The sequence below is a fragment of the Melospiza melodia genome, chromosome 2 (genome assembly GCF_035770615.1).
Source record: "Melospiza melodia melodia isolate bMelMel2 chromosome 2, bMelMel2.pri, whole genome shotgun sequence".
Lineage (NCBI taxonomy): Eukaryota > Metazoa > Chordata > Aves > Passeriformes > Passerellidae > Melospiza > Melospiza melodia.
Window position 1 is genome coordinate 64,685,776 of NC_086195.1, and position 11,262 is coordinate 64,697,037.

The 11,262-nt window shown below is 51.2% G+C and overlaps 1 protein-coding gene and 2 gene segments (V, D, J or C); all 3 read right to left on the minus strand.

Annotated features, from left to right (window-relative positions):
- Positions 1–1,416: 1,416 nt before the first annotated feature.
- Positions 1,417–4,030, minus strand: LOC134414987 (uncharacterized). Its single transcript, XM_063150312.1, has 3 exons — positions 3,892–4,030; positions 3,179–3,478; positions 1,417–1,688 (listed from the first exon to the last, which is right to left on the minus strand). The coding sequence occupies exons 1-3, from the start codon at positions 3,932–3,934 to the stop codon at positions 1,417–1,419; spliced, it is 615 nt and encodes a 204-aa protein (XP_063006382.1). The 5' UTR covers positions 3,935–4,030.
- Positions 4,031–5,020: 990 nt separating this feature from the next.
- Positions 5,021–6,081, minus strand: LOC134415133 (Ig kappa chain V-V region MOPC 149-like). The segment is given in 2 exon segments: positions 5,021–5,387; positions 5,822–6,081. Coding segments are annotated over 2 exon segments (345 nt in total).
- Positions 6,082–9,856: 3,775 nt separating this feature from the next.
- Positions 9,857–11,004, minus strand: LOC134415135 (T cell receptor beta variable 20-1-like). The segment is given in 2 exon segments: positions 9,857–10,486; positions 10,899–11,004. Coding segments are annotated over 2 exon segments (432 nt in total).
- Between the last annotated feature and the right edge of the window lie 258 nt (positions 11,005–11,262).

Sequence of the window (11,262 nt, forward strand, 5' to 3'; positions counted from 1 at the left end):
CTGCAATGGGGAATCTCTGCTTCTCCCAGTCAGGCCTGACGTGTTGTCCAGGTATGGGAGAAACTGCTGACCTGCAGAGCTGGTGTCTCTTGGAGCCTGGCAGAGAAGAGTTCTGTAGCTGTTCTTCTCTAACTGCAGAGAGGGATCTCAAGGAGAGAACGGGCTGCCTTTGCCTCTGCTCTGGGATTATCCTTTTGCAGACACACTTCATCTCGGAGAGACTTCTGATGAGAAGGGTGTGCCCCACAGGATGTGCTGATACACCCTGACCTTCTCTGTGCCAGAGAAGAACAGATATAATCCTTGTCTCTTTATTGCAGCAGTCTGCAAAAGAGCACCAGGACACAAATGGGCAAAGCTGGAGAAAACCATGTCCTCTGCTCTCTGTGTCCCCACCGCCTTGCTCACCTGCCCAAGGCAGTGGGAAATCCCTGTAGGCAGGAAGGGACACTCGTAGTTTGTGTGCCCTGAGTTTGGGCACAGAGCTCTGGCAGCGCCTCTGCCCATCCGTGCTGGGCTGTGTGCATAGCAGGGTGAGGCTGGCCCATACAGGACATGGAGTGATGCCAGTGCCCAGGGCTCTGAAGGGCTTTGCAGTGAAGATGTTCCCCTGTGTCCTGTCAGCAGAGGAGAGCAGCAATGCCTGCAGCTCCTCCCAAATCCTCTGCTGCAGCTCTGAGTGTGTCCCATTGCATTCATTTCCCCAGGCTGCCTAGAGAAGATTCTGGGAAGACCCCAGATTCCTCTACAGAAGTTGTAGTATAAAGCAAAGAGATTGGGCTGCGTTGTAGGAAGCCCACATCCTGCCACCTGCAGCAGGAGCAGCAGCAGCACTCCAGCAGAGAGGAGGCTGTGCCTGATGTGTCCATGCCAAGGGTCTCCAGTTCCCTGGGGTGAGCAGAGGGCAGGGCAGTGCATGGGGAGCCTTGCAGAAGACACAGGATTTGAGGAGTCAGTGATGTTGAACAGGCATGGCTGCTGTGTGGGGCCCTGTGTTTAGGTCCTGGGAAGCTTGGAAGTTAGCATGGGAATGTGCAGGGTGGGAAGCACCTGGAGTGCCCTGAGCAGGCCTGTGCTGTGCATGGGTGTGTGTTATGCAGGACAGAATCCTGGGATGGGCCAGCCAAGAAGGGACCTCTGGTGGTCACTGCTCCAAATTCCCTGCTCCAGCAGAGTCATCTCAGAGCACTGGCACACAACTGTCTCCAGATGGTTCTGGGATATCTCCCAATAGACTCCACAATTTCTTTGGGCAATCTGTTCCAGTGCACAGTCAATCACAATGCAAAGCTCTGACCTTAGATTCAGGTGGAACTTCCTGTCCATCATTTTCTGCCCTTGGCCTCTTGTCCTTGTGCTTGGCATCGCAGTGAAGAACCTGGATCCACCTCCCTTGCCCTGCTGGCAATGCCCTTCCTAACGCTCATCCCAGGACACCTCTGGCTTCTTGGCCACCAGGACACATTGCTGGCTCATGGGGAGCTTCTTGTCCACCAGGACCCCCAGGTCCTTCTCTGAAGAGCTGCTCAGCATCAGGTCTGCCCCCAGCCTGTCCTGGTGCACAGGGTTATTTTTCCACTCAGGTACAATCCTGCATTTGCCTGTGATGATTTTCAGGATGTTCCTCTCTGCCTTTCCCTCCAACCTGTCAAGGCCCATCTTGTTGGGGAAGATGAAACAGGAAAGCCCTACAAATATGATTGTCTAGCAAAAGATTATGAGCATATAGAAACTATAAGCGAGATTGAAATGAAAGCAAACTTTAAGATACATTCAGTACTGAATAACTAGAAAACAATAGTGTAGCCAGCTGAAGGTAATCCCCTTCTGATGAAACAATGCCCTCTGCTTGCAGACAAGTTCAAAAGTCAGAGCAGACCCTACTAGCTCAGCAGAAGGCATCCAAAGAGTAGTTTTCAGGGTTTAACATGTAACACAGTATAGTCATGTAATGATTTTTATAATCATTACATTATGTAAATGCTGTAAGCTTTGTATATTGTACTAGATTAGTTTGTGAGAATTAGAAAATTCAACACAGAAGAAGATTTATTGTACTGTAACAAGAACCTCGCTCTCTTATCCCTTTTATTCTCTTACCCATTTTACTCTCTTAGCTTTTTTACTCCCTTACGCTCTTACACTCTTACGCTCTTACCCTCTCATCCTCTCTACCCCTCTCTTCTCTCGGGCCTGCTCTGAGCTGTGGCTGGCAGCTCCCAGCAGGGCCCTGTACCCAGGCCCTCTGCAATAAACCACAAGTTCCACGAGCTGGCTTCAGAGATCTCTCGTCTTGGTCCGTCCTGACCATCCTACCCCCCGAGGCTCCTACACCATCGGAAGGGCTGTGCAGCACTGGGGGCTGTCAGCAATTCCTCCTTACTTGCTGTTATCAGTGACGTTCATGAGGAGACTCTCTACCCCTTCATGAGAACCACTGATGAACAGAACACTGCAACTTCTTGGAAATCTGTATTGGCTGCAGAGCTTCTGAGCATACATTGTAATTTTAGAATGTTTTTGGCAAAGATAAACTGTATTGTGTGGATCAAGGGCTGGAAGGCAAGTGGATACTGCCCCAGACACCACTCTGCATGGAGGAGTTGGGGAGACACTGAGCACTTTACCAGAGCAAGCACAGGCTTGTGCTCTGCTGTTCCTATTCCTTGGCCACAGAACAACCACAGACAAGGGGCTGGAACAGAGGAGCATGTGGGCAGCTGCCACACGGTGCTGGCTACTGCCACACCTGCCAGGCCTTGCCTTCATGCACAGGTGCACCAAGAACTTCCCACACAAACACTCCTTCTGTTGTTTGACAGTGAGAAGTATGAGCCAGGTTGACAGGAGTTAAGTAAGAGAAAGACAATGGAGTGCAGATTGAAGACAGAAAGAAGAAGCTAGGGAAGGGAAGGGAAGGGAGACAAAGAGCAGAAGAAGTGCTGACAGAAGCAAGTGTACTGCAAAAAAGAGGTAAATGCAGAGGGAGGCCTGGAGTGGCAAGAAGACAATGATGGAGAAATAAACTGTCAGCATCTGAGAAGAGGAGGAAGGCAAGGCCAGGAAGCAGAGCAGCAAATGAGAAGTGATCACCCTGCCTCGTGCAGCAGCCACAAGTGGAAAGCAGGTCCTGTTTGTGCAGGGACAGGTTTGTGCTCAGCTCCCTCAGCAGTCTCACCACTGTGATCACTCTCAGCACAGTAGTATGTGCCAGAGTCATTGAGAAAGGCATGTTCTATTGAGAGGATGATACTGTCTCCTTTTATCTTGCTGCTCTTGAAATGGCTCTCAAAACCCTTCTCCACCACTGCATTGGCACCTTCAACTGCATAAACCAACTGGGTCAGACTGGAATTCTTCTCTGAAGGCAGCAGGTACCAGTACATGACTGAGCTGGAGGATTTCTTCTGGGAGCATTCCAGATTCACGGACTGGCCTTCTTTGATCACCATGTCTGGAGACTGTTCCAGGGCTAAAACTGGAAAGGAAAAGTAGGAGCAGTGAGGAAGAGGAAAAAATAGGAATAATTGGAACTTGGCACTGTGAGTTGGTAGTCAAAGGGTGAGAAGGGATTGGGCAGCCAAGGGAGCAGTTCCATGCATGGGACAGCTCTTCAGATCAGCAGGTGAATTTCCAATATCTCCTCAATAGGCAAGGCGCATTCCTGGGCTGTTTGTATCCAAACCCAGGGACCAGCTACAGGCTGCACAAAGAATGACAAATAGATGGCCATTGCAGAAGATTCAGGCTTTCCCATTGCTTCCACATTCCCTGTTGATCCTCCATGCAGAAAGCTCTGCAGGATGCAGCAGTGCCAGGAAGTGGCTGCACAGGTGGGAGAGCAGCAGCGGGATGAGTGGAGGTGCTCAGGGCTGGGTTGAGTTCACTTACCCAGAGGGGCCAGCATGGCCACAAAGAAACAGCAGGGAACCATGGCGGGAGAGCCCCTGCCCTGTCAGCAAGCTGCCTCTTGGAGCTGCCCAAAGGTTTGTGCAGAGGGAGCAGTGAGTGAGGGTGAGACATCTCGGGGTGGGGCTGGCCAAGAAATGACAGGAGGCATTGGCTGGCTGGGAACCCTGGGCAATGACACAAACTGTGTGTCAGCACAAACTCTGTTTCTGCAGGAAAGCAGGAACCCTGCAGAGATGCAGCAGGGGGAATGGTCAGGTTGTGCATGGGTGGGTGTGGAGGGAAGGATGGGGTTGGAAGGACAGAACTCTGCTGGGCTTGCACGGGAGTGTGAGTGTGTGCAAGGCAGAGGAGTGATGGCTGCTCCCCTCCTGCCTCTGGAGTCCTTGGGAGATGGAGGAATGAGGGATAAAAGCCACCCAGAGGTGCCTGGAATTTTCTCATGCACTCTCCCCGTCTTCCCCAGTCATGGCTGGTTCAGTCCCTGCCTGGCCACCCCATGTCCCAGCCAGGTGTGTGACAGCTCTTCTTCTCTATGAGCCCTGTGAGCACAGCAAATGCCACCTGTGAGAGGGAGGCAGGAGCCTGAAAGACAGCACAGCAGCCTGAGCACTCAGAGCTGTGAGGGCTCTCATGGGCGCTGCAGTGAGAGCGGCAGGAGAGGAAGGTGAACACCTGTGGGGAGCTGAGGCACAGTGAGCCTTGTCTTTCCAGCTGGTGGAGAGGGAAAGTGGTGTGTGAACTATTCCACATCCTGCTTCCCTGGCCTTGAATTGATGTAACAGATTGTAAGGAAGGAGAGATGGAGGAGGAAGGGAATAGGAAAGAGGAAGGGACTAGGTATGAGAGGACAGAGAGGAAAAGTCAGGGGGACACAGAATGACATGAAAAGAGCAAAGACAGAAACAATCTGAATGGGAGATAACAGAGGCAAGACAGTGAGGACAAGAAGAATTGAGAGTTAGAAAGTGATTCAGAGATGGGAAAAAAGAGAAGAGCAAAAGAAATACAGATGGACAGATAGCGGGACAGACAGAGAACGAAACCAATTTTTTCCTGATGAGCTGTGGGGCAAGTAAGAAAACGGGGCTGTGTCAAACACAGGGCTCAGTGTGTGCTGGTGGCAGATCCCTGCTTGCCTGGAAAGGTTTGTGCTGTGCTGCACCAGCCTTTGACTCACTGTGGATCTTGTTCAGCACAGAAATATGTGCCTGTGTCGTTGAGTAGGGCATGCTGGATCTGCACAGCTAAATGGTTGTTCCTAGTCCCGCTACTCTGGAAGCGATTTTGGAATTCCTTCTCAATATCTGCTTTGCCACCTTCCACTGAATACACAACCAGCTGCATTCTGGCATCCTTCTCCTTGGGTAACGTGTACCAGTACATGTGTATGTAATTGTTTGCTGATGCAGAACATTGCAGAGTGACGGTGTCTCCCAGCCGGACAACTGTATCTGGTGATTGCTGAAGGGCCCAGCCTGGAGAGACAGGAGATGAAAGGTGGGGAGTGAAATGCATTAAGAAGACAAAAGTGGGCATCATTTAAGTATGCCATGCTATGCAATGGCACCAGGATATAAGAAAGCAATGGGAGAGTGACCTACTTCTTTGAAAAGAACACATAGGATCAAAAATCCCAAAAAAAACCAACTTAAAATACAACAGTGAATCTCTTTTGAGAAATAATGGCTTTGCTACTCTAAAATGCAGTATTAAAACAGGCAAGGAAAAACAGGCTTTCATTTTCACAGAGTTTCCTGATTCAATAGCTGGTGCAAAGGCTCACCTTGTTCATTGCAAACCATACTCCTGGAATTCCTGGGAAGGAGCAGTGCCAGCAACTGGGAGCAGAGCTGAGGATGCAGCAGCACCTCCAGTGCAGCTGATCAGGACCAAGGGAATGCCCACTTACCCACAGGGAGCAGCATGGCCACAAGGAACCGGTGGAAATCCATGGAGAAAGGCCCCCTCCTTCCAGGCACCTGCCCCTGGTGCCAGCACAGACGCAGAGGTGTGCAAAGAGGAGAGGTGCAGAGCAAGAGCTGCGTCTCTCTGTGGGTGGGCAGGGGAGGCAGCGGCAGTCTGAAATGTCACCAAGGCTCTTGGCTGCCCAGCAACGGTGGGCAATGACACCTGCAGGCAGTCATGAGCTGCTTGTGCTCTGCTCCTCTGGCTTCCTGCTGTGTGCGAGCGTGGCTGGGCAAGGGTAGGGGGGACTTCAGTAGGTGCCAGAGTTCCGAGCTACCACGGAGCAGGATGGGGCTGTGGGGCAGCCTGAGTGTGTGCACAGGAATGCACAAAGTGGCAGAAATTGATGGGAAGGTGTCCAGGTTTAGAGCAAATTTGTGGAAGAATCCCCCAAAGGAGCTCTGGTGGGAAAAGCAGATCCAATCGGCCCCTCCCCGCCCTAACTGGTCCGGGAGGAAAAAATACCTCCTTGGAGAAAGGTGGAAAAATACCTGTTTATTATATTAAACAATAAAACCAAAACAATATCAAACAATGAGACCCCTCTCCACTCTAAAAGAGATGACAAACTCAGAAAACCCCATCCTCGGGTTGCAGCTCAGCTCACTCAGTCTCTGCTCAGTCCCTCCGGTGCTGGAATTGTCGCAGGCCAGGCCCGGCCCGGTGGGCCACAGCTGCAGCTGCCGGTGCTCTCCTGGGTGTTCTTTCCAGAGCAGTTTGAAGAGGTCCAAAGAAAAAGGAAAAAAAAAACAGTCCAGGGAACTTCTTTGCCTCAGCTAGCAAACACTAACTAAAAAGCAAAAGAAGAGCTCTGACCCGCTGTCTGCCCATCCACAGACAACACAGTCCAGGAGCAGGAATGTGGAGGAGGAGTGCAGTGTCTGAAAACAAACTGCGCGCTTCTTCTCTCCCCCCTTCACTCTCTGGAACACTCTTAAAGGTGCAAAACTTATTATTCAACATAAACAGAATGAGATGACTGGGGATAAAAGCATCATATAGTCAACCCATGACAGAAGACAAGGAGACCTCAGGAATGCATGTTTGTGTGTCTGTGTCCCGCTGTTTGTCTCCTCCCTAGCCTCCCTCACACTCACAGATTGCCAGCCCTGCAAGCTGCAATGGGGAATCTCTGCCTCTCCCAGTCAGGCCTGACGTGTTGTCCAGGTATGGGAGAAGCTGCTGACCTGCAGAGCTGGTGTCTCTTGGAGCCTGGCAGAGAAGAGTTCTGTGGCTGTTCTTCTCTAACTGCAGGGAGGGATCTCAAGGAGAGAACAGGCTGCCTTTGCCTCTGCACTGGGATTATCCTTTGGGAGACACACTTCATCTCAGAGAGATTTCTGAGGAGAAGTGTGTGCCCCACAGGATGTGCTGATACACCCTGACCTTCTCTGTGCCAGAGAAGAACAGATATAATCCTTGTCTCTTTATTGCAGCAGTCTGCAAAAGAGCACCAGGACACAAATGGACAAAGCTGGAGAAAACCATGTTCTCTGCTCTCTGTGTCCAGACAGCCTTGTTCCCATGCCCAAGGCAGTGGGAAATCCCTGTAGGCAGGAAGGGGCACTCGTAGTTTGTGTGCCCTGAGTTTGGGCACAGAGCTCTGGCAGCGCCTCTGCCCATCCGTGCTGGGCTGTGTGCACAGCAGGGTGAGGCTGGCCCGTACAGGACATGGAGTGATGCCAGTGCCCAGGGCTCTGAAGGGCTTTGCAGTGAAGATGTTCCCCTGTGTCCTGTCAGCAGAGGAGAGCAGCAATGCCTGCAGCTCCTCCCAAATCCTCTGCTGCAGCTCTGAGTGTGTCCCATTGCATTCATTTCCCCAGGCTGCCTAGAGAAGATTCTGGGAAGACCCCAGATTCCTCAAAAGAAGTTGTAGAAAGAAGCAAAGAGATTTGGCTGCGTTGTAGGAAGCCCACATCCTGCCACCACCAGCAGCAGCAGCAGCAGCAGCAGTAGCACTCCAGCAGAGAGGAGGCTGTGCCTGATGTGTCCATGCCAAGGGTCTCCAGTTCCCTGGGGTGAGCAGAGGGCAGGGCAGTGCATGGGGGAGCCTTGCAGAAGACACAGGATTTGAGGAGTCAGTGATGTTGAACAGGCTTGGCTGCTGTGTGGGGCCCTGTGTTTAGGCTCTGGGAAGCTTGGGTGTTAGCATGGGAATGTGCAGGGTGGGAAGCACCTGGAGTGCCCTGAGCAGGCCTGTGCTGTGCACAGGTGTGTGTTATGCAGGACAGAATCATGGGATGGGCCAGCCAAGAAGGGACCTCTGGTGGTCACTGCTCCAACGTCCCTGCTCAAGCAGAGTCATCCCAGAGCACGTGGCACACAATTGTATCCAGATAGTTCTGGGATATCTCCCAATAGACTCCACAATTTTTTTGGGCAATCTGTTCCAGTGCACAGTCAATCACAATGCAAAGCTCTGACCTTAGATTCATGTGGAACTTCCTGTCCATCATTTTCTGCCCTTGGCCTCTTGTCCTTGTGCTTGGCATCGCAGTGAAGAACCTGGATCCACCTCCCTTGCCCTGCTGGCAATGCCCTTCCTAACGCTCATCCCAGGACACCTCTGGCTTCTTGGCCACCAGGACACATTGCTGGCTCATGGGGAGCTTCTTGTCCACCAGGACCCCCAGGTCCTTCTCTGAAGAGCTGCTCAGCAGCAGGTCTGCCCCCAGCCTGTCCTGGTGCACAGGGTTATTTTTCCACTCAGGTACAATCCTGCATTTGCCTGTGATGATTTTCAGGATGTTCCTCTCCGCCTATCCCTCCAACCTGTCAAGGCCCATCTTGTTGGGGAAGATGAAACAGGAAAGCCCTACAAATATGATTGTCTAGCAAAAGATTATGAGCATATAGAAACTATAAGCGAGATTGAAATGAAAGCAAACTTTAAGATACATTTGTTACTGAACAACTAGAATACAATAGTGTAGCCAGCTGAAGGTAATCCCCTTCTGATGAAACAATGCCCTCTGCTTGCAGACAAGTTCAAAAGTCAGAGCAGACCCTACTAGCTCAGCAGAAGGTGTCCAAAGAGTAGTTTTCAGGGTTTAACATGTAACACAGTATAGTCATGTAATGATTTTTATAATCATTACATTATGTAAATGCTGTAAGCTTTGTATATTGTACTAGATTAGTTTGTGAGAATTAGAAAATTCAACACAGAGGAAGATTTATTGTATTGTAACAAAAACCTCGCTCTCTTATCCCTTTTACTCTCTTACCCATTTTACTCTCTTAGCTTTTTTACTCCCTTATGCTCTTACACTCTTACGCTCTTACCCTCTCATCCTCTCTACCCCTCTCTTCTCTCGGGCCTGCTCTGAGCTGTGGCTGGCAGCTCCCAGCAGGGCCGTGCACCCAGGCCCTCTGCAATAAACCACAAGTTCCACGAGCTGGCTTCAGAGACCTCTCGTCTTGGTCCGTCCTGACCGTCCTACCCCCCGAGGCTCCGACACCATCGGAAGGGCTGTGCAGCACTGGGGGCTGTCAGCAATTCCTCCTTACTTGCTGTTATCAGTGACGTTCATGAGGAGACTCTCTACCCCTTCATGAGAACCACTGATGAACAGAACACTGTAACCTCTTGGAAATCTGTATTGGCTGCAGAGCTTCTGAGCATACATTGTAATTTTAGAATGTTTTTGGCAAAGATAAACTGTATTGTGTGGATCAAGGGCTGGAAGGCAGGTGGATCCTGCCCCAGACACCACTCTGCATGTAGGAGTTGGGGATGCACTGAACACTTTACCAGAGCAAGCACAGGCTTGTGCTCTGCTGTTCCTATTCCTTGGCCACAGAACAACCACAGACAAGGCGCTGGAACAGAGGAGCATGTGGGCAGCTGCCACACGGTGCTGGCTACTGCCACACCTGCCAGGCCTTGCCTTCATGCACAGGTGCAGCAAGAACTTCCCCCACAAACACTCCTTCTGTTGTTTGACAGTGAGAAGTGTGAGCAGGGTTGACAGGAGTTGAGTAAGAGGAAGACAATGGAGTGCAGATTGAAGACAGAAAGAAGCAGCTAGGGAAGGGAAGGAAAGGGAGACAAAGAGCAGAAGAAGTGCTGACAGAAGCAAGTGTAATGCTAAAAAGAGGTAAATGCAGAGGGAGGCCTGGAGTGGCAAGAAGACAATGATGGAGAAATAAACTGTCAGCATCTGAGAAGAGGAAGAAGGCAAGGCGAGGAAGCAGAGCAGCTAAGGAGTGAGCAGTGATCACCCTGCCTCGTGCAGCAGCCACAAGTGGAAAGCAGGTCCTGTTTGTGCAGGGACAGGTTTGTGCTCAGCTCCCTCAGCAGTCTCACCACTGTGCTCACCCTCAGCACAGTAGTATGTGCCAGAGTCATTGAGAAAGGCATGTTCTATTGAGAGGGTGATACTGTCTCCTTTTATCTTGCTGCTCTTGAAATGGCTCTCAAAACCCTTCTCCACTGCTGCATTACCACCCTGTAGTGCAGATGCCAGTAGAGTCAGACTGGAATTCTTCTCTGAAGGCAGCATGAACCAGTACATAGCTGTGCTGGAGGATTTCTTCTGGGAGCATTCCAGATTCACGGACTGGCCTTCTTTGATCACCATGTCTGGAGACTGTTCCAGGGCTAACACTGGAAAGGAAAAGTAGGAGCAGTGAGGAAGAGGAAAAAATGAAATAAGAACTCAAGTAGGCACTGTGAGTTGGTAGGAAAGAGTGAGAAGGGATTGGGCAGCCAAGGGAACAGATCCATGCATGGGACAGCTCTTCAGATCAGCAGGTGAATTTCCAATCTCTCCTCAATAGGCAGGGCACATTCCTGGGCTGGTTGTATCCAAAACCAGGAACCATCTACAGGCTGCACAAAGAATGACAAATAGATGGCCATTGCAGAAGATTCAGGCATTCCCAGTGCCCCCACATTCCCTGCTGATCCTCCATGCAGAAAGCTCTGCAGGATGCAGCAGTGCCAGCAGTGGCTGCACAGCTGGGAGGGCAGCAGCGGGATGAGTGGAGGTGCTCAGGGCTGGGTTGAGTTCACTTACCCAAAGGGGCCAGCATGGCCACAAAGAAACAGCAGGGAACCATGGTGGGAGAGCCCCTGCCCTGTCAGCAAGCTGCCTCTTGGGGCTGCCCAAAGGTTTGTGCAGAGGGAGCAGTGAGTGAGGGTGAGACATGTCGGGGTGGGGCTGGCCAAGAAATGACAGGAGGCATTGGCTGGCTGGGAACCCTGGGCAATGACAGAGAGCATCTGTGTCATTGTCCCCTCTGCCCTGACAATTGGCCTCTACAAGATTTGCTTTTTTGGCAGGACTGAACTTGTCCTCCAGTGGGGTGTGGAGGCTGACCCTGGGATTCAGGCAGTGAGAGCCCTGGGGCTTAGAAAGCAGCTGTGCAGTGCAATTGCAT